Below are 27503 nucleotides of genomic sequence, written 5' to 3'. Positions count from 1 at the left end.
GGGACGAATCCAAAGGCATTATGTGGTACTGTACCTAGATGATGTTTTTTGTAGATTTTGTAGAGTTATTTCACTTTCTACTTATCCATTTACTATTTCTCTATTGTTCTAATTTCGGAAGTTTGCTTTGATTCGTGTTCTATATTCGAAGGTTGTGTTCCTTATGCGTGGGCACGGTAACGCCGGGCGCAGACAGAGGCTGGAGCAGTATACTGATTAAATATATGATCTTATGCGGCATGCTTCTCTGAGCGTAACCTAGTTGTGTGTGTGTGTGTGTGTGTGTGTGTGAAAGAGAGAGAGAGAGAGAGAGAGAGAGAGAGAGAGAGAGAGAGAGAGAGAGAGAGAGAGAGAGAGAGAGTTCCCAAAGGCGCACACCTAGATAGTTTACACTTTGGATAATGATTATGTATTATAATTTATGAATTATGTGAAATGCAACGCATAATATGAAGATGACGTCATACACACAGAGAAGCACGCCGCTACCACGGGACTTTATATAAGTTACTACGCGGCTCCTGGCCTCAGTGCCTCTGTCTGTGCCGCCCGCCCCGTGCCCCTGTGTACCCCTGGTGGTGCGGGGATGTGCCATCAGCCTGTTGCTTATACGTAACTTAAATTTTGTGTAACTAGATTATCTTCTTGCTAAATAAAGAAAAGAAGTATTATAGCAAATAATAATAAAGAAACCAAACATAACTTAAAGGTGGGCGGCCTGTGGTGGGCCAGCAGGCACCCACCCCCGCCCACAGTCCTCACTTAGCTTATCAGAAGATTCATAAAAGACTTGTATATTTCATTTCTGAGATTTATTATCACTAATTTCCCACATACGTACAGGAAATAATCAGAACGGCTCTAACTCAGTAATATACAACAAAACACAACTGCCTCTCTTCAACTAAATGATATATGAAGGAATATACAAAGGAAGAATCAAAATGACAGAGGAAACTAAATTAATATACAACATAAAAGGCCTCTTTGACCGGGTAGGCTTGATAGGCTGTACAATAAGCACAACAGACATTTAAGACTTAGCTTATAAACTCGTGTTCATGAAAATAATAATTATAATAATTATAATAATAATAATAATTATAATGATAATGTACAACGTAACACGGCGGGACGGCAGGTCGCCCCAACCACTATGTACAAAAGAGAGGCCAGATAAATACCGAAGATCAGCAACACCATCATCACCTAGAGTGGACAGGGTCATACCGATGTGGTCCATAAAATGATTACAACAATTATTATTAATGTAAAAATATAAGGAACACTCACATACACGGTAATATCAAGACAGTCACCACCATTGCGAGATCCACAGGCGCCCTAGCTGTACGAGCAGTTATTATTACTATTATTATATCATTACTAATAGTATTTCAAATATTCACATTCAAATAGGAACTTTGCGATTCATTTCAGTTATATAAATAATTTCCAAATAAAAAGCGAGGAACCGTTTCAAGACAAAGTATTGGTCAACTTCAGTCTGGGAAAATAATGATCGACCCAACACAATAGTTGATCTTAACAGGGAAATGAAAGGTTACCACAGTACTCTTAGTGCCTCACGCTGCGGCGAGGCATAACAAACAGGATAACTTGTTGCTATTCCAACAGAAAAAAAAAATGAATAAATGTGTCTTACTGAGATACTGGTGCCCTGTGCCTGGCCAGCCCGAGGAGCTGCCGCGAACTTCAGCCGGGCAGGACCACCGGAACTGACCAATCACTGCTGATGCTGAATTCACCGTGTCCGAAGCTGCCGAAAGCGCTTGTCTCCAAGCTGTGTCATTTATAAGATTCCTTACGTCATAGTTCTCAAGCACCAAACAATCCACACGTCGGTTCTGAACCGCAGACAAGTGATATGACAAAGTAAACTATGGCGGGACACCGGTGAGTCGGGGGGCAGGACCAGGACTTGGGCCATCTCCGTGTGAGGGCAGACAACACAGGAATTTCGGCAGCTTCGGACACTGTGCTGTTATATCTACCTATCAGAAAAAAGTCAAGGTGTCACCCGGTGTTGTCAGACTGATATCAATGTGATCTACAAGGGACAACAATTAAATTAGCGAGTCGTTCCGCAACAGACACGACCCTCTGGTACAAGGCCAGTCGTAGCTGGAAGGAACTGTGTGATAGACGCAGGAAAATTACAAACATACAAACACACTTACACATACAATTAATGAAGTCAAACTGGCGACACTGAGCCGTCATTCTTCGCCCGCACCTTCGTCAGTAAGCCCGAGGCAATGGCTATTGCTCAAGCCAACACCACCCACGAGCTTTCCCTGGACGGGCGGCGACGCACGGTTCAGCCTCGCTAGTTTCACGTCATTATCATCTTGCTGCATCGGCTTAAGAGACCTGCGCAGCCCGGCCTTTCCGGACAGCCTGTCAAGGGCTGCCAGGGAAGAGCCAGGGGCGGTACAGTTCCTCCCTCACCAGCTACTTGCTTCGTTCGGCAAAATATGTGCGAGGTAGAGTATGGGGGCTTTATCAGGCCGGGTTGTAGTGTTCGTTCTGGTCCAGCCAAGTTACGTCATCATCCGTTTGTCACCTGACCATCGAGTAGTGGATGATTTGAGGCTCTGAGCGTGACGGTCCTTTAAAGCCATTTTGCGAAGCATTGCAAAGATCACTTAGCTCTCAAAGGAGAAAAGTTGTCAAACTCACTACGAGTTCACAAACACTACAACCCAGTGGTATATAACGTTACATTTGACAGTTATTACTTCCCTTGGATTAATGTACATTATACATACATTGCATGGGAGACACCGAACGCTCTCGCCGTAGCTTGTCTAATCTTACAAATGGTGTGGGATCAGGGATGTAATGTGTTGTGGTCTTCCTCTCAGTTTTCTGGCAAAGAGGCTGTTGTGGCTGGGCAGCTGACATGCAGGGCTGCCACCGGGCAGTCTCCAGGGTCGGTACTGTGAGCGGTTGTCAATCATGAGATTAACTTTGAACAGTAGTTTTTACTTAATACCTTCAGTTGGGTCGGTTGGCTGTGGAAGACTGATGAGGAATCTATGGTCAAGTTTTGTATGAATCACTCGTGGTTATCTCAGGAACCTGCTGCTTGTGGTAGATACAGAGAGGGTTGACTACAGGCCCGGAGTCTCGCTACCGCACGAGGGACGAGTTGAGGCGGAGTCGGAAACTCTCTTGTACTTGTATTTAATATTAGTGAATTTTGTAGGTTTTTGTGAATTCGTTTAAAAAAGTTCAGAAGAGCCCCGAGAGCGGCAGCCGAGAATCCGGGTCGCTCGTAGTGAGGTTAGTGTGTGAGGGGGGGGAGGGGGGAAGGTGAGGGTTTGCACGCTAAAGCCTAGATACCATTTCTATAAGCAGAACTAATGTAAAAGCTATTCAGTTTTACAGTTATATGATAATCAAATGTAATAGTAAACAAGTTTTTTGTAGGCTTAGAAATCTGCTACTGATTGTTTTGGATTTCATTATAACGCTAATATTAGTGAAAATAATAATTATGCGTTTTGAAACATTCATCACGTGATTAGCATAAAAAGTGGTAGGAACATTATCTAGTAAGTTAGTATACAGCATTAATCTGGTGCGCGAGTAATCCTTTTTAACTTTAGGGTACACTCAATTCATATGCTTTGATGCGAGGTATTGTAGTGTTTCACCATTAGTAGGTTTTAGACTCTATTATCTACCAACGTGGCGCTGTTCTAGAGGATTACACAAACAGTACATAAAACCAGCTCTAGTGAAGCTTGTAAGGCCTCAGACTCAGAGTAAGGCCTGATATCCGGAACTTTCGTAACTTTGCAAAAAATTGCCATCAGTTAAACATCAACCAACACACATTAAGCAACAGACTCGTCTCTCCAGGGACACGTATACCACTTTCGTGTTCCCGCGCGACCAGGGCCTGGGCTTGAGACATACACGGGAGATTACAGGCGGGTCCGCACAAGCGAGATGGAACACAGGATGGTCCAGCAGCAGCAACACCGACAAGCGTGACGCTGCCAGGGAGGATAAAGCGTGACAGGACCAAGCTACACTGACGCTCGCCCCGGCCAGGCCTGCCTGGGGTCTGCTGCTGCTGCTGCTGCTCGCTAGCCAGACGGGCCCAATGATATTAACGGCGGGCCAGCATGGCCGAGCCTGGGTGGCGGGGGCGCAGTGAGCGTGAGCAGGTGTAGGAGTAGTGGTCCCCTGACAGGCGTGGCCGGGGGGAGCGGGGTAGGGTAACGTGCGGGCGGCGCTGGGTGGTGTGCGGGCGGGACGGGCAGCGGGTGCGGACAGTAGTGGGAGGGAGGGGGACCGCTACTCACCGGCGCCGGCCATCATGGCGTGCTGAAGGAGTGGGTGCGGCGCCCCCTGCAGCCCCCCGAGACCCATCTGCTGGTACATCTGCTGCAGCAGCTGCAGGCGACTCAGGTCGTCGGTGCTGCTGCCGCCAGGGCCGCCCTTCTTATCTTCGCCGGCAGCACCACAGACAGCAGAGGGAGGGGACCCAAGCGCCATTAGATGCTGTGCCATCTGCAGCTGGTGCGCCAGGCCAGCCGCAGGCGTCATGGACGCGGGCGGCCGGTCGACGTCGACTGACATGGAACTGAGGCTGGTGTTCATGCCTGCCGAGTCGCTCTCGTCCTTCACCTTTTCCAGAAACATTTTCATGTTTTCGATATGTGAGCGTGTAAACAAATGGTCCTGAATAGAGTACTTATGACTGTACTTAAAATTACACACTTTGCACTCCTCCGGGGGCTTTGGCGTCTCGGGCTCCGTGCCAAGCATCTTCTGCAGCGCCAGCTTGGCTTTCTTTTCCTTCGCTCGCGCGTTCTGGAACCACACCTGTACCACTCGCTTGACCAGTCCTATCTCCCGCCCCAGCAACTCACACTCGGCCATCGTGGGTGTTTTGTAATCCTGGAACACACTTTTCATGATCTTGACTTGAATGGCCGACATCTGGGTGCGGAATCGCTTGCTGGGTGTGTTTTGCAGTTGCCCGGGTTGTTTGTTGGCCGGACTGGTAGTGGAGGACGCTGGTGAAGTAGGATTACTCTCGTGAGAGTTTAATCCCGTATCTCCCTCATCTTGTTCAGAAATATATAGATGATAACTGTCCTCATCTGAATGATCATCAATGTGCTCGTTAGTTGTTTCCAAGAGAGATGAGTCAAACCCCAACGGCCGCACCAAGTCTAGAGGTTTACTTAGGTCAAGTGGACTCTCACCTTCCCGCCTGGTACCGTCTGAGGACAAGGTGACATCATTCAGGTAACGCCGCATTGCCTCCTCGTGGTACATGGCTATCGAGTCTTCCGGAACTTCTGGGGAGGAGAAGAGAGAAGAGTGCATCACTTGAGAGGTTGGAGTTGCAGAAGGAGTTGAAGACAGGCCGAAGTTCCCAACACCAGAGTCTTCTACATCAGGCAGTGCATCAATGTCCACATCTCCCTTAGAGTACTGATCCGCGTGCTTAGTAGAAAGGTGCGATTCAAGAGCTGACTTGACTTTAAAGATAGCAGGACAGAAAGGACATTTTTTGTTTATCACTTGTGCATGAGCTCTAAACTGACCTTTTCTTTCTCTCGCTCGAGTATTCTGGAACCAGACTTGGACGACCCTCTTCTTGAGACCCACCTCCTGAGCGATGGTCTCAAGCATCTTCCTCGAAGGGTTGGCCTCCATCTGGTACTTCTGGTAGAGGTAGTCCAGCTGTTCCGGCAGGATGGTGGTGCGCAGCCGCTTGTCCCTCTGGCCCTCATTCGTCCCGGCCATACTTTCCCTCTCATCTTCGCTCTCCTCAGCCTTGCGCTTGAGAGGGGAGGCAGGGGGAAGGAGGGGACTGGGTTGAGGCTGGGGGACGGAGGTGGGCGGCTGGTGCTGTTGTTGTGAAGGCTGTGACTGCTGCTGTTGTTGTAGGTTAGTAAATGGAGATTCAGCACCTTTGTTTAGAAACAAAGCGGGATTCATGAGGTGAACAATTTGGTGTTCACGCCACTGCTCAAACCTGTTGAAGACCAGGCTGCATTTATCACACTGCAAGGTGCTCTCCGTGCTTTTGTTATCTAGTCCACCTGACTGCTGAGACGAGTCGGTGATGCTGGAGTGGTTGGAGTTTTCATCATTATAGAGAGCTGCCGCTTGGGCCGCCGCTGCTTGGGCCTGAGCAGAGCGCTTTGCATCTTCTTCCTTGAAGCAATGAGTCTTCTGGTGTCTGATAAGCTCATAGTACCTCTGGAAGACAAGCAAGCACTTCTTACACTGATAGTTGAGGCCAGGCGTCCGCGTGAACCTTCCCGCGCCCTCATCATTGGGATCGAGGGGCGGCTGATTCTCATACACCTTGCGTGCCTTCTGACGGGCGTTTTGGAACCACACGACAATGACGCGCGGGGAGAGGTTGAGCAGCTTGGACAAGTACTCTAAATCATCGTCCTTTGGGTACGCGTTGTTCTCGAAGAACTCTTGTAGCACCTTGATCTGGTAGTCGGTGAAACGGGTGCGGTTGGCTCTCTTGCCTGACCCGGAGGAGGAAGAAGTAGGTGTGTGGGGATTGGAGAGCGGCGTTGTTGGGAAGGACAGATGGGGCGGCGTGGGGCTCACACCTGAGCTCGGGGGTATAAGGCCAGAACTAGGAACTGTGGGTGGTGTGTGAGGCAGCTTGTGGGCCAGCATGGGATTGGTCTCGAACTGAGAGGTAATGAGTGAGGTGAGCGACAATGACGACTGTGGAGAGGTGAGACTCGAGAACGATGAGGTGGCTGTCAATCCCAGAGGGGATGATGACGCCGAGGATACCAACTGAGGTCCACTGCTCACCTGCGGCTGCTGCTGGGGGTGTTGCTGCTGCTGGGGATGGTGTGGCGGCAGCAGAGGCTTCTGGTCCAGCTGGTGCTTCTCCGACTGTTGCGGCGGCGCTGGGAGCTGCTGTGAATGGAGCTGCTGTTGGTTAGCAAGATCCGTTGACCCACCTAAGCCATCCCCATTCTTTTCTTGTACTCGGCTATTGTCTTGATTAAGACTAGGAACTTTGTTGTGCGGGGACACGGCTGCGATGCGGTCAGAGGCCTGCTCTTCCTTGATTACGTGCTCCGCAGCTCTCTCTTCCTCTCGCGTGCTGTTGATTGCTACTATCTCGCGAGCCTCTTCCGGGTTGAGCGGCATCACCTTGGCCTCACCTGTCTTTTCGTACTCCTCCAGGTTAAGCGTGGTGGACGGCGGGATGCTAAAGTTATATGGCGAGTCTTTGCTGCGTTGTCGCTCCTTGAAGAGTGTGTTGCGGAACCAGTGCTTAATTACCTTGGGAGGCAGCCCACTCTGTTTCGCCATCTCGTTGATCTGCTCCTCCGTGGGGGAGTTGTTGATGTCAAAGTGGCCACGCAGAATCTTCAGCTGGTCGTCTGTAATTCTCGTTCTGGCCCTCTTCTGTTGAGCAGCAGCAGCGGCAGCAGCAGCTGCAGCAGCTGCAGCCGCAGCTGCCTGTTGTTGTTGTTGCTGCTGCTGCTGCTGCTGAAACATCTGATGCTGTTGCTGCTTGAGATACAGAGGTTCGTTAGGTACAGGGCCCGGGCCTGAGGTCGGTGGCCCCTGCTGCTGCTGCATGGAGGCCATGGCCATGGGGTCGAACATGTGTGGAGGCAGCATGGGGGCCAACGGGGGATGGAGGTTCATGGCAGCCAAGGGGTTGAGTGGCAGGGGCAGTCCCGCCGCCAGCCCCAGCCCTGCCATCATCATGGGATTGAACTGCATTTGTTGCATTTGTGCAGCAGTCAAAGCATTCAGTGCAGCTGCCATCTCAGCCACTTGAGGCGGCACATTCATACCCTGGTGATCAGCAGCGGAGGAGGTGAAGGCAGTGGAGGTGGGCGTAGCACCAGGTGTGGGCGTGGCACGAGAGGTGGGCGTGGCCGCGGCGTCGTTCCTGCTGCCTGACTCTGCCTCTTTCTCTCTCTCATCTGAAGTCCCCTTCTCTCCCCCCTGGACGACCTCCGCGTCCCGGCCTCGCTCCTCATCTGTAAGAGCAGAGGGATCGCTGCTAGAGCAGTGCCGACTAGTGTTGTACTCTTTACGGTACTCATCAGAGAATTTCTTAAGTATATCAAAAGGTACATAAGACTGGTGGATTTCTTCTAAGTGGGCTTTTAAAACCCATACACTAGAAAACTTTTTAAAACATTTAGGACATTTAGATTTACTTAATTCAGGTAAGCTAGAATTGGGTTTGTCTTTAGGGTCCTCAGAAGCCCCTTCATCAGGGTCTTTTGAAGGACAAGGTTGCTGATTTTCAATATAATGAACAACTAGATCAAAGCCAAAGCTCTCTAATAAGTGCTTGTGTAGGCGTGAAGACTTTCTGAAAGGTACAGTGACTCTAGAGGTAGAGAGAGATTCTATGGAACATTCAGATGGAGAGAGAGAGCGATCGTGGGGCTGAGTCGGGAGCAGGAGGGAGGCGCCACAAAACGCGGCCCAGGCGGCGTCCAGGGTAGCTGACGGACTTATGTTGCTACTGTTATTGTTGCTGGCTTGCGAAGGGAAGTTCATGTTGGGGGGAAGAAGGCTGCACAGCAAAGCATGCTGTGCAGCCTGCTCCATTGTGTTCCATACGCAACCACAGCGCCCGCAGCTTCCCTGGACGCTGCCGCCACTACCGGAGGGAGAAACACTCTGTCGGTGTGACACGGAGGGAGTGCTCTGGGAGTTAGAGGGAGAACAAGAGGTGCGTGTCTCTTGCTGGGGGGTTGATGAAGGTTGTGAGGTGGAAGTGGGAGGGGATTGCTGATCAGCAAGTGGGCGTTGGGGATCAAGGTACGTGTTGGTGGGAAGAAACTCTGAGAGACGGGCAGAACGAGTCTGATGGAGCACAGAGCGGAGGTGGATATCGAGGGTGGACTGTTGGGAATACGCTACGCGACACACGTGACACCTGTACGGTTTGTTGCGTTCCTCCTCCTCGCTGGTGGAGGGGGTTCGCGGGGGACCGGCTTGGCCGTCCCCCTTGGGGTGGGTTCTCTCCTCAGAGCTACTTGCCTCAGACTGGGTCTGGATATTGTTACTATAAGATGCTTTGGTCTCTTTATCTTGCATTGCTTTTTTAAGCTTGTGCAAATGACTTACAGAATTATAGTGCACCAATAAAATATTTTTCTGCGTAAATGATTCTTTACAGACGTCACATTTATAAGGTCTATTAGGATCGAGGTATTTCTCCATTGGATAAGTAAGTTTCTCACCGCGGCGGTGAAGCAATGTCTTTTGGTGTGCGGTGAGGTAGCTTTGCCTGGTGAAGGCCACGCGGCACCGGTGACACTTGTAGCGTCTTGCCGGGTCGCAGTAGTTGTCCAGCGCCATTGTGTCAGAGTTGAGGTAATCTTCGATAGCCTGCTGCTGTGGCGGGAGAGGCGCTTCCTCTGGCCCTCGTGCTACCTCCTCAATTTCGTCTCCCTTGTTTGACTCCTGGCGGAGCAGCGCTGTGGTGTTGGGGTCAAGAACTGGCCCTGCACCTGCCCCTACAGGAGCCCCGACGATGGACGCTTGAAACTGCTGCCGCTCTGCAGCTGTCAACTCGGGGTGATCAGAGATGACATGTTTCTGCAGCGCCGCCAAAGAACGAAAGTTTCTGTGACACAGCAAACACTTGGTAGCGTCTCGGATGGCATGGTACTGAGCGTGCAGTTGCAGTTTCTCAACAGTCTTAAACGCGAGTGAACACTGCTGGCAGCGGTACTTGTAAACATGGCGCTCTGATACTGCCACTGAGGGCTGAGGGGCGGCCCCATGGATCTCCCGGAAGTGACTATGCAGCGCCTGGGCTGAGGGAAAATACTGGTTGCAGCCTTTTTTCCAGCATAAGTAACCAGGACCGCGTGGGGTCTCAGCGATGGGAGTGTGACCCACGGCCATTTGGTGGGTCACTAACTCGTCGATGGAGGAACAGGCCAGCCCACACACACCACACTCCTCCTGCTCCCGGCTCGCGCCCCGCTCCTCAACTCGCTTACCTGCACCACTTGACGCATGGCTCTCTTCCTGCTTGATTGACTGCCGCTGATTCATCGATTCCTGCACCCTCTGATTCTGTTCACTCTGATTCGGTTGTTGTTCGTCCTCTTCGTCGGCTTTATTTGAGGCATCGCTGAGCTTCACAAGCAGCATGAGGCGCTGCAGGCCTTCAGGATTGGCAGAGTGGATGTTGATAGCGTGCTTCTCGAGAGCAGCCATGTCCAGGCAAGCCTCCTCGCACAGCGGGCACCTCAAGCCCGCTTTCTTCTCTCCGCCATGCTCCCCTGACACGTGCTGCTGCAAGGCTGCTTCCGAGTCGCAAGTGAAGTGGCAGCAAGGACAGGCGTGCACTTGGTCAGGTGTGCGACCTGTATGTTCTTCTTTCGTCTCCTCTGAAAAGACAGAGAAAAAAACTAATTAAAGAGATGTTTTTTTTTCTAAATTCATCTATATTTGCTATTTTCTTTTAACCCTCACATTAATTGTCATTAAAAACGCGAAACGCGACTGTAAAACGCAGGAGGCCACAGCTTTGTCCTCGATGTGTGGTACAAACGTCAAACATAAGGTTACAAAAAAAAAAAAAAAAAAAAAAGACGCGCAAAGCACAAGTCCGTAAAGGCGTTACCTTGGACATAACGGCGAGAGACGGTCTTAACTCTCATGGCGCCGATTCTTCCCACAGGAATGGTCACGTCACTAACGCTTGCCACACACTTCACAGGGACAATTCACATAACCAAAGCCAGAGAGTCACTGTTTCTTTCAATTAATAATGTTTGGCGTGAATGAAGACGGAGAGCAATATATCACCATTCAGCGCTAACAGACAACGACACCAATCACAAGAACGTCCTCACTCCCACCATCCACACAAGTCACAGTGGTTCCTCCCTCGGGCGGCGTTGGGTGGAGGCGGTGGCAGTGCGGCCAGCCACCCTCACGCCCTACACCAGCGACTCTCACAAACCAACTGAGGGGCGAACCCTGACCGAATGGCTTCTGGTCACTTCCTGCACCGGCTAATGACCTAAATGACATTACGCGAGCCAGCTTAGAGCCTTACCGCGGCACGGAACCATCCACGCTCATTAAGGCCCCGACGCCGCCACCCACACCACCAGATAACAACATGGGATCCGAGTCCTAAAGTTCGTTCGATAAAATCCCTACAGAAAATATAGTTTGTTATGCAAGCCTTGCCATAGTAAAGAGAAAACCAAGCAATGTTAGAGCTCAGCTGAAACTTAATGCCAAGTAACTATGTTGTGAAAGCGGAATACACCGCCGGGTTGAAGTGAAGAGTTCTGAAAAAAAAATAGTGAACATTGGAAAAGACATGAAACAATGACGTATTTTCCCTAGTGCTTGCAGGGCTTCCTGGTATTGGCTTTGGCCTCATCAAAGCCAGTAAGAGTTCCAGGTATGGGTCTGTCGTAAATGTCTTCCCCTTCTACGCTAATATGCGCGACACGGAGGAGGATTAACAATTAGGAGGATTAGCGCCCACTGCTCTAAGGATTCACCGGCTGCAAAGTCAAGCTGCACTGGGAAACGTGTCGGTCCCCTCACTCAACACTAGTCTTCGCCGCTCAGATCGAAGCTAACACTCTTAACAGCCTCATAAATATCGTGCATGATGGCATCCGCTTCTATTGAGCGCAAAAGCAATAAGAATGGATAACTAGAGATGGTTTGGCCTATACAAAGTGCAGAGGCAAGAGCATGTGCCAATTCTTACAAGTTGAAACGATCGCTTTAAGCCGAGACACAGGGCTGCATGACACACCGAAGGCACAAGATCACGGAGGTCTAAGTCTATGATCCTTCTTGAGGCAACACTAAGCTAACAGACGCCTGTCGTTATTGCGCGCTAAACTCATCATTTAAAGAAGGAATGAAGAGCACTTTAGGTGACCTCTCGGGTACAGATAACTGAGAACAAGGGCTGAATAGCGGCGCCAGACGGGGTGACACAGAAGCTTCAATGTTGTAGCCGTTTATGTTGTTGGGTGCGAGTGGCGGGCGTGGCGGAGTGGCCGGTGGGTGGCGCAACGCAAGGAGCGGCCACGGGGACGCTCATCAACCCGTCACGGCCAATCGGGGGACCACAAAGACGCCTCCAGACCCCGCCGACTATAAATAACAGCGAAGAAAGGGGGACAAACCTTCCCCAAAGACGCCACTGAGATTATCTAAATGAACAAGATTTATACATCTGCATCTCTACCTCATTATCACGCACACAGCGGCGTGGCAATTGGTAAACAACCTTGCACGCGTGTACTGAGGAGCTTCTCAGAGTAATACTTGAAGTGAAGTAACTGGTGCCGCGGCGAGGTACTCAATAGCACCGACAGCAGGAGAGGCCTTAGGAACGCGCTCTCCCCGCCCTAATTCTCCACCGGAACATCTTTTCTCACCCCTCCGCCGCCCCTCCACAGCCACGGCCTTGAACCTTACGCCTCGCTTTATCCTGAAAGAAAGCTGAGGCACTCCAAGAAACCATATAAACCTTCCCTACACAAGCCTTCTTTCATCTTGTCAAGGAAGAAATACCGATTTTCCTTAAACCGATTTCCACGTCGAGATTTACTTTATAAACATCAAAATGGCGAAAGCAACTATCACACTGTAAACCGTAACTGTCTGTGAGCAGTAACTTTAACCCTATCATTTATAAGTTACTCTCCATGACACACACACCAAGTACTGCCATTAAAGTGAGTCGCTCCCTGGCTGCTGCACCAATCAAGACTGAGCAGTAACCCAACAAAGTGTCCTCAGCTTCTCCCTAATACAACATAATGTACAGTCTGAAGCACCCAGTTTCGAGTATCACTCCAATTACCAAACAGAATCAGCTGGGAGGAGGAGGAGGAGGAGGAGGAGAGGAGGAGGAGGAGGAGGAGGAGGAGGAGGAGGAGATCGAGAAGAGTTCCCCCTCGTCACCAAGAGGATCAGGTACAGGGATAATAACATAAACAAGAGACTCTACACGCAGCGTTATCCCGCAGGCCAGACACAGCGTCTCGCCCGCTCACTAGCCGTTGCACACCACGCGAAAAATTTAAGAATACAGAATGAAACGCGACAACAGCCAAAAGCAGTAGGCGAAAGGGGGCACTCAACATGGAGGAGAAGGAGAGAGACAGAGAGGTAGTCTGGGAGAGGTGGAGAGGGAGAGAGAGGACAGAAGGGAAGGAGAGACATGGGGGGACGGGGAGGGAGGGAACGGACCGGCGCCACCACGGACGATTCGGGCAATTGTAATCATGAGGATATTAAGTGATATGTCCTTGGTGGGTTTAATCGCTGGAAGGACTTGGGCCCAGAGTCTAAATTAGTGGCTGAAGCTTCTCTCTGGCTGCTGGAGATAAGGAGTTGTCAGGAGTAGAGAAGGAGAGGGAAGAAGAGGGAGAAAAGGAGGGGGCGGAAAAGAGAGAGGAAGGACAAGGGAAGGTACGGAGAGGAAGGAGAGAAGGGAGGCACAAAGTCTTTAGAGGCTCAGAGTGGAGAAGGAAAGGAGGAGAAAAAGAGGAGTGGGAGGAAAAGGATTGGGAGTAATAGTAATGAAATGAAAGAGGATTTGGAAAAAAAAAAACGAAAGACGAGGAAAAGTGGATATCGTGATGAAAGAAGGGAGAGAAAGAGAGAAAAATCATGTACAAGACAAAATCTAAACAAAAGAGATGGTGAAAGTACGAAGATAAAGTAAAAATACCAAGTGAAAAGATGAAAAGTATACCAGAGAAATAAATATACAATAACAAAAGAAAGAGAATAGAAGCAAAGGATGTATTGAGAGAAAGAGGAAGAAAGGAGGAGGAGGAGGAGGAGGAGGAGGAGGAGGAGGAGGAGGAGGAGAAGAAAGAGGAGGAGCTTACTGTTTCTACTGCTGCTGGTGGTACTGGCAGCCTCGGGGTCGAGAGGGTCAGATTTGTTTAGTAGTGGAATGGGGGGAGGAGGAGGAGGAGGAGGAGGAGGAGGAGGAGGAGGAGGAGGAGGAGGAGGAGGAGGAGGAGGAGGAGGAGGCATGAACTGTACAAGGGTAATCACGAAAGAAGGAGAGGAAGGAGCGCGTGCTGTAGGGACAATTTCATGTGTTTTGGCGCCTCGTACAGGGTGTATAGAGACGATAAGCAAGAGGCAGAGGAACCCGTGGTAGTAAGTGAGGCGCCCTGAGAGGTGTGAAATAGGCAGGTCCTTGGTGGTCAGGGTGGTGGTGGCACAATAACAGGACATCCGTGGTGACCGCCGCTGCTCCACCGCTCGCCGCCAAGCAGGAGCAACAACAACAACAACAACAACAACAAGAGCAACACAGGCGGCAGTGGCAGCAGGAACGGAGTGTACGAGTGAGCGACGCGACATAATTACACCAAAATGCGGAACGACAATGATAAAGTTAATGTGAAAAGCAGATTTAGCTGCGGAGGGTCGAGGGCACAGAAGAAAGAGAGGATGACAGTTAACCAGCGTTGATGATGATGATGATGATGATGATGATGATGATGATGATGATGTTGATGATGATAATGACGATGATGACGGTGATGATGATGAATGTTACAAGAAGAATGATTCGTATGAAAAGAAGATATAAATAAATGTTGATTATAACACAAAGAAGTGGATGATGAGGGGAATGAGGACCAGAGCAGGGGAGATGAGGTGGTGAAGGAAGAGGAGGAGGAGGAACAAGAATAAGAGGACGAGGAGAAGGAGAAGAAAGAGGAAGAAGCGAATGATGAGAAATCTCTGCAGAAGGAAAAGGAGAACAAGAGTAAACTAAAGCCAATAGCAAAACCATAGGGTGGAGAAGAAGCGAGGGTGAGGGGGGAGCAGGCGGCAGCGGCAGGGGGTGGACGGGCAGCCAGTAATCTCGCCTAATGAGTGGTAATGAGATCAGACCGGGAGGACCCGCAGCCACCTCACAACTATGAGAAATGAGGGCGTGACGGTGCGAGCGCCGACCACGTCCCCTTATGCTGGTAGAGAGGGTGTAGGGAGGGGGAGGTGTGTGTGTGTGTGTGTGTGTGTGTGTGTGTGTGTGTGTGTGTGTGTGTGTGTGTGTGTGTGTGTGTGTGTGTGTGTGTGTCGATGACCGCGTTTCAACTTGGTGGTGGTGGTGGTGGTGGTGGTGGAGGAGGAGATGGTGATGATATTTGTGATGCTTGGAGGTATTAGTGGAGGAGGCATACAAGTAGTGGAGGTGGAGGTGGGGGTGGCAAGAGTGATGGTTGTGGCAGTGGTGGTGGTGGTGGTGACATAGGATTAGACCAATTGTGAAGTTGGTGGTAATACAGTGGAATGATTCGATAATTGCAGACTTGGGTAAGATGATGGCATGATTCAGGGCGACGGTATGCGGGCAGGACGTGCGACGCGGTGCACAGAAGACGAAGAAATAGGAACGAAAGAAAGAAAGAAAGAAAAAAAAAAAAAAAAACAGACATTCTGCAACACCTCAAGGCAAGGACACACGGGGAGCCATAGAGGTTCTAATCACCACTAATTTGGACCAATTCCAGCTCTTTGCATCTATTTGCTTACGTAAGAGTGGGTGTAAGTGCTCATAATGGACATCCTCGACATGAACTGCTCACTGAAAGGCAAGTTTATCTCTTCGGCGACATTAGGACGTGCTGAGATGCCCATTATAAAAGTGAATATGATGCGGGGAGGAGCTTAGAACATCCCCACCAACGCAGATTCCCACTTGACCCTCTTGTAACCTTTGGGGGTTCTCGCTTTATCTGGTTTGTGAAGAGAGTTTAACACGCTTTAAGCCGAGCTAGCACTAGTGACAAACTCTGGGATTAATCAGTGCACAGAGAAAAAAAAGAGAAAAGGGTCGGAGATGGATGAGCTGGAGAAAGGGAGAGCGAGGGAGGAGGGAGGAGCCATGAAATATACAAAGGTTGCTCACTTTACTAAGTATCGGCTCCGGAAATATTTAAGGGGGAAGGCAAGTTTACCAATTAGTGTCTCTCATTGACAAGCTAACCTTCAGCTGAGCGGACGGCAGAATTAGCGTCCAGCTGAGCAGAAGACTGTTTTTATGTCCATTTCCTGCTTGCCTGGTACGGGGAGGAGTGGACTTAATTATCCGGCATAAAACTCTCTACCCCTCTCCTTACGTAGACTCATTCTTTGCCTCTGTATCCTTTAAGACTTGACGACTCATGAAAGCTTTTCTGTAACTGTAACGATCGGGGCTACCTCCTCCTCCTTCTCCTCTTTCTCCTTAAGTCTGTGTCTCCTTCTCATTCACCACACTAATTATCTTCCTTCTGTCCATGTACTCGTTCAGACGTTCGTTCAGAAAAATTGCTAGTACTTGAAGAAGAGCGACTGGACACCCCTAAGAGGCGGTCATCTTACTGGAAAGACGAAGATAACAGAAGCACCTCATCAAGAAGCAGATCATTCTCAAAGGTTATCACTCATCCTCCCTCCCCTCACTCATCCTCCCTCCTCTCTCTCTCTCTCTCTCTCTCTCTCTCTCTCTCATCGTCTCTAAGGATTTCAAGAAATGTTTATTAAATATTACTGGTGGTGTAGAAAAGAATGCAATACAACGGAATGGCTGACACGACTGAAAGGAAAGACAAGTGAAGGAAGTGTGCAGGTGTGATGGATGGGGAGGGAAGGAGGAAGAGAAAGGAGAGGGGAAAACAATCACCACCAACACCACCACCACCTACATGAACCCGGAGACACCGACCGCTAGATGAGGAGAGAGCGACAAGGAGCCTCTTGTGTGTCACCTCGCTGCTTCATCCCCGACGAAGCGAGGACGAGGGGCTGTCGCGGCGCGCCACTTTACTACCTTTTGATTAATGCCTCCAGCTAATTGCCTCTTGCCGTCATTAAAGTGCCTACCGAACGCTCGAAATTGCTTCAGCACACAAGGTGATTTTCTCTTTAATTCATTTCCTCGACAAGCCTTGCGTAAAGAGGCCATTAGGGTGAGAACTGTAAGTTGCGCGATCCTGCGGCGCGAACAATTGACGATCAATGGCCGGGAAGTACATAGAATCCGACACCTTTCTCATGCCCCTAATTCCCTCCTCAGACCGCAAGGCCCAGCTAGTTAAGGAAACAATCAAACGGCATTTGTTTCACGCCACTGACGGAAGGGTGGGATGAGGTCAGGGGCTCCACGCCGCAACGGAGACGTGAAGCAAAAGAACAAAAGCAAAAAATTGAGGCTGAGCTACACTATGAACAGCGGGAACACAACGGAGCGACGCGGGAGAAATGTTGCAACGCCAGACATGCAAGCCAGTGATTTACATGTGTCCGCCAATGTGCTGCGTGTGTGATGTGCCTACATACTCTGTCTCGGTAACGCTACGTCGCCACTCACACTACACACGAGAAGGCTTAGGAATAATGTACTGTTATTCATGTGATTGGGAATTATGTGACTAAATTTACGTGTGTGGCGTCTCTCCCTTTCTCTCTGTATACCATCCAAACCCCACCTCCATCGACTCCACCTTCCCCTCCCCTTCCCTCTCCCTGGCCCGTGACTCCACCCACCTCCACATCACCAGGCGGCGGATAATCAACATAATTGTGATTTTCAACGGCTTCGACTCGGTGTGCGCTCGGCTTCAGGTCAAGATAATTATGTCGACCTTTACGGAGTGGGGGAAAAAAATAAAATAAAAGGCAGAAACAATTATCATGTGACATTTCATCAGATTCTGGAGAGCAACATCACACAGTCGTGAACTACAGTAGATTTTTAATAGATTTATGGTATTATGTCACGCTGCAGGTGCGAGTTCCTTGAGTACCTGTGGAGGGACGGCCAGGTGTATTGTATTGAGGTGCTATTGAGGCGCGGAGGTGAGGAAGGGAGGATGAGAGAGAGAGAGAGAGAGAGAGAGAGAGAGAGAGAGAGAGAGAGAGAGAGAGAGAGAGAGAGAGAGAGAGAGAGAGTGTGTGTGTGTGTGTGTGTGTGTGTGTGTGTGTGTGTGTGTGTGTGTGTGTGTGTGTGTGTGTGTGTGTGTGTGTGTGTGTGTGCAGTACGTGCGCACTAACACACAATCAAGTAAACACACACAAAAAAAAAAAAAATTAAACAAAGTGACTTAAAAAAGAAAAGAAAAAAACAGAATAAACAACGAAGAGACAAAAAATAAGACGACGAAAAGGTAGATGAAAATAAAAGGTAAAAATAGAAATACGTCATAGAAGACAACATCGAGTAAAGAAACAAAAGAAAGTAGACAGAAAGACAAGGCAATTGATAAAAGACCCTTTGAAAAGAAGAAGAGGAGGAGGAGGAGGAGGAAAAAGAGGATGAAGAAGAGGAGGATAAAGAGGAGCAAGAGGAGAAGGAGGTTAATGTGAAGCTAAACGACAATTTCTAAGTCAACACAGGTCGAGCCGTAAGGACCTAGCACAACAAACACCAACCAGCCCTTGTTTGCACTCCAGACTCGTGGTTAGCTAATGACTCGAAACGTGGCGACTTCAGCTTACAACAGAGGAGGAAGAGGAGGAGCAGGAGGAGGAAGAGGAGAAGGAGGACGATGGTGTGGAAGGAGTCCTCTTTTCTCTCTCCTCCTCCATCTCCTCCTCCTGGACCAAATTACCAACAGCTTCCGAACATTAAGGGAGAGATGAGTCAGCTTCGGGGAAAGGGTGACCGTCGCCGACTTGTTTAATCTCTCTCTCTCTCTCTCTCTCTCTCTCTCTCTCTCTCTCTCTCTCTCTCTCTCTCTCTCGTATTGTTACGTCAAAGTGAATGAATTATAAAATGTGGCAAAATACAATTACTGCTAAGAGACGTAGATTCCAAAGAAGTCAATGATAGAGAGAGACTGACAGACATTTGTTAAATGTCTCCAGTGTCGACCAATAACAAAAGACAGAAAAGAAAAATAAATGCGCGGATGCTTCACACATTTTTTACATTCAAGTGAAGAGCAAGTAAAGTTTTGAAACTCTCGATAAAAAAATACCTGGTACTGGTAGTAGTACATGTCCCCCGAGACAAAGACAAAGGCGAGTACATATTGCCTGTTTTAAAAGCTGAACAGAAAAAAGAGACTGACAACTAGTGCTATCTCCCCCTAAACCGGCGCCCTTTCCTCCCCTCACACTTCTCCCCTTCGAAAACTCCGCGTCGTTAATTATTCTGTGGCCACTAATTACCGTGTTCTTTAATGAATGGCCACCTCGCGGCTCCTCAACCTGCGCCTGTAAATTATTGACGACCATTGATTATTTATCGAGTTCTTTTACACCTTTCGACTGCCGCTATTAATTAGTCAGCAGTGGCACCTGGCCCTGTCTGGAGAGCTGTGTATACTTATTGGTGTTCTTTTTTACCTACACAGATAATTGCTATGTGCCAACAGTGAAATTACTCCCCCGTAAAAAATTAAGAAAACTTGTACGCTTTGTGTCCTTCCTTCCACACGAAGCAGGAAGTTACGGTAGAAAAGCTCGAAGTTTAGAGAATAGTGGTCGAATTTGTGTCTGAGTGATTGCCAGCCTCAGCAAACCGTGAGTTTCCGTGCCGCGTGTGATCGACTGCTTCTTCTTTTTGGATAATTACACACTTTTGTTACTCTCATACCGGACCGTCAAGGCTTTCCCACAGGAGGTATTAATTGAATTACTGTGGCAGAAGTTCAGGACTGAAGGCGAGGTGTGGGTTTGTGTGTGCGGTGTGCGGCAGTGGTGGTGGTGGTGATTATTTATTTGTGAGGTTTGGTTTGCTTTAGTTTAATATTGTTGTTGTTGTTGTTGTTGTTGTTGTTGTTGTTGTTGTTGGTGGTGGTGGTCATGGCCCATCACAGAAGATCACATGGCAATGATACAAAGACACAGTGCCAAAACAAGCAACCTATGGGACAGTAAAGACAACAGTGAACTTACACTTCCTTTTCTTTCTTATTTTTCAACACTGTCCATCGGAGAAGCAAAAAGAAATAACAAACAATGGAGTAACAAAAAAAAAACAAAGATGAAAATCCATCAACCAAACCAGACCACATCGAAATAAATCAAGAATAAGAAAAAAAAAAAACGAACAAAAATAAAACAGGAGACAGAGACAGGGATAAAAAGAGACGCAAACAATAACAAAAAATAATAATATAAAAAATAGTGAGAAAATAACTGCCATAAAAGTAGAGTAATGACACAGACGCAGGCAATAAGGTAGTATTTCTCGCTTTCACGTCATAAATCAGAACCAACATCTTAATATTAACTCATCCGTGACCGTCCACAACGCGTCACGGGAAGAGGAGGAGGAGGAGGAGGAGGAGGAGGAGGAGGAAGAGGAGGAGGAGGAGGAGGAGGAGGAGGAAGAAGAAAAAGTGGAGAAGGAAGGGGCACTCAGACATAGGAGAGAGAGTCAGAGGGAGGTAAAGGGAGCGGAGGGAGAAACGAAGAGGACGAACAGCTTGAGGGTGAAGTGAGTGGGAGAGAGACAAGGCAGGGAAGGAAGAACAAAACGAAACCTATTGGGATGATCGATAGTTTATGGTGAAGGTCTAGCCCAACGCTGCACACCGTCCCTTGTTTTTTTGTCTGTTTGTCCGTCTCTCTCTCTCTCTCTCTCTCTCTCTCTCTCTCTCTCTCTCTCTCTCTCACTTATAGTGAATGTACTTACTTTAAATGTATATATAGTTGTTTGTTTTCTTTGAAATGAATATATGAAGGAAAAGAGTAGTGTTGTGGTCTATTATCATTATTACTATTACTATTATTATTATCATTATTATTATTATTATTTTATAATCATTATTGTTCTTGTTATTGTTGTTGTATCTTTTATTATTGATACTTAGGTACGGCGTGATTCTCTGAAGGATAAACGGAAAAAGACACATTGACAAGTGATGTAAACTTTCACGTTGATACAACAAAACATTAACAAGTTGAATTCGAAATTATAGTGAATACATGACAAAGGGCAAGACAATCCCGGGAATGATGAAATATGCATTGGCAGTGTCTTAGTAATAGTAGCGGTGGTAGTGGTGGTAGTAGTAGTAGTGGAAGTGGTAGTAGTAGCAGCAGCAGCAGCAGCAGCAGCAGTAGTAGTAGCAGCAGCAGCAGCAGCAGCAGCAGCAGTAGTAGTAGTAGTAGTAGTAGTAGTAGTAGTAGTAGTGGTGGTGGAAGTGGTGGTGGTAGTAGTAGTAGTAGTAGTAGTAGTAGTAGTAGTAGTAGTAGTAGTAGTAGTAAGAGAAACAAGGAGCGAGAAGCGGTCACCATCTCTGACCTTCCCCTTCCCTGCCTGACCCTGACGCGTCGGGTTTATGAGTTCACGCTTTATTGTCTTCTCATTCATCCCTTGAACCCACCTAAGCCCTCCCGGTAGCACGTAACGCACACACAGACACACACACACACACACACACACACACACACACACACACACACACACACACACACACATACACACACACACAGTAAGGGCGCCTCCACCCAGGCGGCGCAAGCGCCCATAAATAAAGCGAGGTACTAGCTCTCCCAGTACTCACGTCTCCTAAAATAATAGAAGCGAGGCGAGTGGCACGCCGCTTACTGTGGGAAGCACGCAAAGCCGCCGCCGTCTGCCTCGCCAGGCAGCGCCGCTCAAGCACTCCCACCAGTCTATAGACACCCTCGCCGCCCCTTTACGTATTCCCGGCGCTTTTCTCTCACCCCTTTTTCCTTGAGTACCCAGCAAGAATCAGTATGTATCCGTGGACAAATATTGTGTTATAGCTATGACTAGAATTTTCTCAACAATGATCGTTGACTAGCTGATTTTAAACAAAGAAGGGACTCCAGTTACTAGATGCCTTAGTCACAGAGGTGACTATAGTTATCCTAGTAAGTGCATAGACTTGAAAATACATGAAAGCTAACCTGACATATATGAAGTGATAAAATAATACATATATTATAGGCCACATTAATCTAGTGAGAGTTGGGAGAGGGCAGCGCATAGCAGACTCCAAATATATCAAACAGATGCATTTAGATAGAATTTAGTGGTATAATTTGTTATCGTTAATCTTAACATAGGTAAATTATGAAACATTTTCTTTTTTTTTATATTTGATAAGAGTAATACTTATAAACAACATGTCTTGGTGTAACTATTGGCTGCTGCTCTCCATCTCTAGGGTGTAATGAAAGAAGTAAACTCACCAGGTGGTGTGTGACGTCCCTCTTCCTCTGCTTCCTCTACTTTGAATATATCGCCGATGTCCTGCTGGGTGCCCGCCTTGCCCTCTGCATGCCGCTGGATCTGGTGCAATTGCTCCATCTGCAGGTGACGCATCGAGCGAATGTGGTGCAGCATTTGCAGCTTGGCGCGAGTGTTGAAGCTGCAGAGTGTGCAGGTGTACACCCGCCGGTCCTCCGCCATGTTCTGCTCCGTCATACACAGATGACGAAACAGCACGTTGAGCACCTCGTGCCGCTGATGGGCGGCGTGCAGCTGCAGCTTGTGCACACTGTTGGTGTAGTATTCACACAGGTTGCAGCGCACGTGCATCGGCGTGGTATTGGACAGGAACTTTAATTTCCACTCGTTGCGAGGGCCACCTTCGAGTATATGATTGACGTGCTGCAGTTTCTGCAAGTGCTTGTCTGTTTTGCAGTGCAGCTGGAAGTTGGCCTTCAGGTTGGTCTTGTATGAGCACAACTTGCATATGTAATTCCCCGCCACCACGAGCAAGACATCGTTTTCGTTTACTTTGGAACGATCGAACTGGAGGTGCATGTTGAGCTGGTCCAGGGAGTCAGTGGAGAAGACTGAACACACGCAGCAGGTGAAGGCGTGGCGCGGGTTGGCAGGTACAGGCTCCGGGGGCGGCTCCAGTGACTCGGGGTTTAGGCCCATGTCAAAGTGCGGGCCAGGATGGTCTCCGCCATGGCCATGGTGACTTCCCGGACCCATAGGTCCTCCTGGGCCCATTGGTGCCCCTGGACCCATCATACCTGGTGGCATTTGGCCCCCGGACATCATCTGAATGAGGAGTGCTTGGTTATAAGCGAGGTCAGCTATGGCTGCTTCTGGAAGGGGTGGCTTTTCCCCAACACCCATGCTGGCCATCATGGCAGCTGCGGCAGGGTTGCCGGCGTACTGAAGGAGGGCCATGGTGTCCAACTGGCTCCCACCTCCGCCTCCACCCCCACCTTGCAAGGCGCTCAGCTGCTGCATGTGCTTGACGTTCTGCTGCAGCACCATCATGTTGTGCGTGTGCTTCTCGCTGGTCATGTGGATACGGAGATTCCGAGCAACATTAGTCTCGTAGCTGCAGACGTCGCAGCGCCAGACAGGCTTCGGTTTTTGTTGCTGCGTGGGCGCCGGGGTGGTGGATGGAGTAGGCGTTTTGGGGGCCGAGTAGATGCTCCCTGAGGGACTCTGTTGCTGAGACGTTAGTGCCTGCGAGGCGTCCATGTTGGGCATCCCGCCATTTTGCAACTCCTGCATATTGTTGAGATGTTTGTCGCTCTGCATGTGTATGGAGAGGTTGCCTTTGGTGGTGGTGGAATAGTTGCAGACCTCGCAGCGGTACGGCTTGTAGCCACAGGTGTAGGTCTCACCGCGGGCGAGGCGAGGATGTGCCTGGTTGGTGAGGCAGTAGATGCAGGTGGATTCATTCTCTGGGTGTTTCTCCTTCATGTGGATCTCCAGCGTCTCCTGGTACTTATAGTGCCAATTGCATTTTGGACACTTCAACGTCTTGCATGAGTTCCGGGAGTGCATGAAGGCCATCTGTCCACTTAGCTGGCGAGATTGTTGCAGGATCATGTCACACTTGTCGCAAGTGACGCCCTGTGGCCGGCCATTCATATGTTCTGGGCAGGCACCAATGATGGTGCCGGTGAGCTGTGCCACAGGGGACTGCAGGGGAGAAAAGCTCGTGGGTGACATGGTTGTCACAGGGGACAACGAAGCCCGCCCGTTGGCGCCGAGAACAGAAATGGGTGACTTCCGACTGATATCTGGTGTTCGTGCAGCGGCAGGATGAGGGGTGGCGAACGGGTCAGCGCGCAGTGCTTGATGTTGTTGCTGCTGCTGATGATGATGCTGCTGTTGTTGCTGTTGCTGTTGTTGCTGCTGTTGTTGTTGTTGTTGCTGCTGCTGCTGTTGCTGTTGTTGTTGTTGCTGCTGCTGTTGTTGTTGTTGCTGCTGCTGCTGAAGCTGCTGCTGTTGCTGTTGGTGCTGTTCCTGCTGTCGGCGGACGAGATCATAAAAATCAGACATTTTACGCTCGTCCTCAGCAGTGGTGTCATGATGGGCGTCGTTGTTGTGCGTAGCCTTCTCAGGTGAGGGCTGCGGGCTGGGGGAGGTGCCGCTGGGGGCCCCGGAGGGCAGCAGGGTGGCCAGGGCGCCCCCGTGTTGGGTGCCGCTGCTGCTGCTGCAGTTGTTTGCACTGCCGCTGCCGCTGCTGGCACCGGGAGGCGTCACTGGCTCTAGGAACGACACTCGCGGCTCCTTCTCCCGACCCGCGCACTGGATGATGGCCGAGGCGTTCTTGGCCGCCAGCAGTTCTCTCTCCTCGTCAAGGAGCACTATACTATGGTCGCCCATCGCATGGGCCATAAAAGATCTAACATATCCAAAAGACAACTTACATACAAAACACATCAATATAGGTTTAATTGGAACTTGCGAGTAGTCTAATAATGGAAGTTTTGTTTTCTCACTGGAACTATCATTTTTGCTATCACTGTCTTTACATTCATTTTCACTGTCTTTATCACCAACGGTAAAGACCCTGTAGTTGTGAACAATGGGAACTTCAGGAACTTTGTTTTCCTGGATTAGCGAGGTGAAGGTTTGACCGTATAGGGCGGTATAGAAGGCGGGGTTCTTGGTGACGTATATGGCGTTGGCGATGGTGGGGATGGTGGGTGCTGCGGTGGAGGAGAGAGGGTGTCGCGGGGAATCCACGATGGAGCCCTCGTGCCGCGGCAGCTCCAGCCCCGCCACGCCCTCGTCGTCGCTCACCTCCGAGTCGATGATGTACGCCGACCCGTCAGGATTGTACACGATTTTGCCATCAAATTTCTCTACGTCGCTGGAGGACTCGTTCAGCGTGTCCTGGGTGGCGGAGGAGGCCACGCAGTGGTGCCGCGTGTACTGCTCCGCCGACGTAAAGTGTGTATGGCACGTCATGCACGTCAGGTTGAACGTCGCGGGGGGCGACGACGACGGTGCCGACGACGACGAGGAGGTGGCATTAGGTCCCTGCTGAGGCATGGGTCCGGGGCCCTCCTCGCCCGCCAGGGGGGAGGTAGAGGGAGCGTCCTCGGGACTCATTTCTGGGGGTGCTTGTTGTTGCTGAGGGCGGCTGGGGTCGTCGAGAGGGTCAGCGGGAGGGTGTGGGGTGGCCGGGGGGCATCCCTTCAGAGGTTGCTCTCCCCGCTCCTCTCCGGGCATGGCGGCACGGACACGGCGCCTCCACTAGTCACAGCCCTTAACCTCCACGCACCATCTGCGACAGGAAAAACGTTGCGTTAGTCACTATGGGAACAATAAAACATAAAAGTTTATTCTAATAACTAAACCTTGACCTAATCCTATGTAATCCTTTCTATACATAGCTGGCTACTGAATTAACATTAGCAAAGATAAAACCCATTAACACAATGAGAAATGAACACATTATCGCCATCTGGCAGCCCACGATCCTCTCGCCCATTCTGCTTAAAACAAGATCGCCTTCCTCCCTTGCCGCCTCCACGACAACAACACTTCCCCCCAACAATGAGCAAGAAACAAACACAGGCGGGAATGGGAGGAGGGGTTGAGGCGCGGCGGGGACCGGGCGGGCTGGCGGACAGGAGTATCGTATTGCCTACATAACCCCGCTCTGAGCCAGGTGTGCCCCGTCCGGCTGCCGGGTCGGAGCGCCACTGATTTCGTCCGCTGATACGAGTTGCTCAGTCCGGTTTAGTCAAGGGGTCAGGGGCACGGAGGATAAACGGATGGAAGGCAGAGCAACGGTGGATGAGAAAGGGGGAAATGACACCAAGTGAGAGGACCAAGTGACAGAGCGGTTGGTTAATATTCATACTTGTGCAGAAGGAACAGTAATACAATCAGTGTGTCCTCTAAACAAAGGAAAACACAGTGTTGTCACGTAGCACCTAAGTATTGTGAAACAACTCTACGTTTTTCTCTAAGTACTTAGATATTATAGGGCTTAACGTGACTTATGTACGAAATCACGAATAAATCGGATAAGTATTGATATAAATACTATAAATGACTACTTCTTAACCCGCCTCTTACATGACGATATAACATGAACACGTGTGACAAGAGACGTACCTTAATGTCATGATGTAACGCTTATATTTCTAGCGTGGCTTTCTCCTCATACACCATCAATACTTCTTGTAGAACTCGCTACATCGACTCATACTATCAACGAATCGCATTTCTCTGTGATCTCTTCCATGGGTGTATCTGCCTGCACCTGCCAGACTGATCACAAGTATGGGCGGTGGCCGGAGGGAACGCTAGGGGCTGACTCACAAAAGACCACCACAGTAGGCCAAAGTCTGGCGGCAGCTCGGCACCGTCAGGCAATAAATCAGCCGCTGTTACAACCACGAGCGGGGCGTGAAGAGGTCGTGGGAGGGAAGCAAAGGGGAGGAGGGGATATGGGGGGTAAAGGGAGGCAGGCTAAGAGTAGGGAAAAAAGTGAGGATCGTTTGACTACTTCAGAGAAAGGCGGGTGAGGCCACAGGGACGTATGACTTAAGAAAATAGCTCGGCGAGGGAAGAAGTACTGACGCGGGGGAGAAAGAATAACACCCACATGAGTACCTGCGAAGGAACGGAGTCACGAGAATGTGGAATACTTTTAAAGGACGAGAGGAAGGGAGGCAGAGAGGAAGGGAGGGTGTGAAGGAGGGAAGGGGCAAGGGTGGCTGGGAGGTAGACGGTGTTTGGTGTCTGGGCTTCCGGGTGCCTGGGAGTGGTGCTCGTGGTGCTGATGCCTCTAAGGTGACGGCAGGCGCGGCAACCATCACAGGGACCAGTTGTGTTATGGCCCGTCAGGTGTGATGCCGAAGACCGGTTCTGGTCGCCGTAAGTAAGACGGTTTGACTAAGGGGCCGGAAACAGCGAAATGGAACAATGTAGGACAAGGGAATTTAGAGAGCGGGTTGCGTCAGAAATCTGTTCTAATGCCTCTTTCTATCTAAAGATCTCATTTTCGTTACATCATGAGCGCGGCGACGAATGGTCAAACTTGAAGCAAGGTCACGGAGTCTATTCTCTTTATACCCATTCACCTCCTTTCCTTCCTCATCCTCTTTACACATTAGTTACGTGCGAGTATGTGCTTTTTCCTTAGCTGTGTCACAGAAAAACGGCTAGCCTCACCTTTAGATGTAAGGCGCGGAGGGTAAATCTGTGCACCAACACACTTATCAAGACGCCAAACTCATTTCCAGTTGCTCCCTTATAACAGTGTCAGTCGATC

The 27503-nt window shown here is 49.6% G+C and overlaps 1 protein-coding gene across 7 annotated transcripts in view; it reads right to left on the bottom strand.

The window, feature by feature from the left end:
* Positions 1–797: 797 nt before the first annotated feature.
* LOC123512923 (zinc finger homeobox protein 3-like) overlaps positions 798–27503 on the bottom strand; it is a 146744-nt gene continuing 120038 nt past the window's right edge. For 3 of the 7 annotated variants that reach the window (XM_045269588.1, XM_045269589.1, XM_045269587.1), the window contains 2 exons: positions 22201–25502; positions 798–10415 (listed from right to left, as the gene is read on the bottom strand). In XM_045269588.1, coding sequence (XP_045125523.1) covers positions 4333–10415; positions 22201–25447 — 9330 coding nt within the window. In that variant the 5' untranslated portion in view covers positions 25448–25502 and the 3' untranslated portion in view covers positions 798–4332. The remainder of the gene's footprint in view (positions 10416–22200; positions 25503–27503) is intronic. The other 4 variants (XM_045269590.1, XM_045269591.1, XM_045269592.1 and 1 more) reach the window with 4 other exon arrangements.

Source organism: Portunus trituberculatus, chromosome 35 (genome assembly GCF_017591435.1).
Source record: "Portunus trituberculatus isolate SZX2019 chromosome 35, ASM1759143v1, whole genome shotgun sequence".
In the NCBI taxonomy this organism is placed as follows: Eukaryota; Metazoa; Arthropoda; class Malacostraca; order Decapoda; family Portunidae; genus Portunus; species Portunus trituberculatus.
The sequence above is the reverse complement of the archived record's forward strand: the minus strand, read 5'-3'. Positions and strand labels throughout refer to the sequence as shown.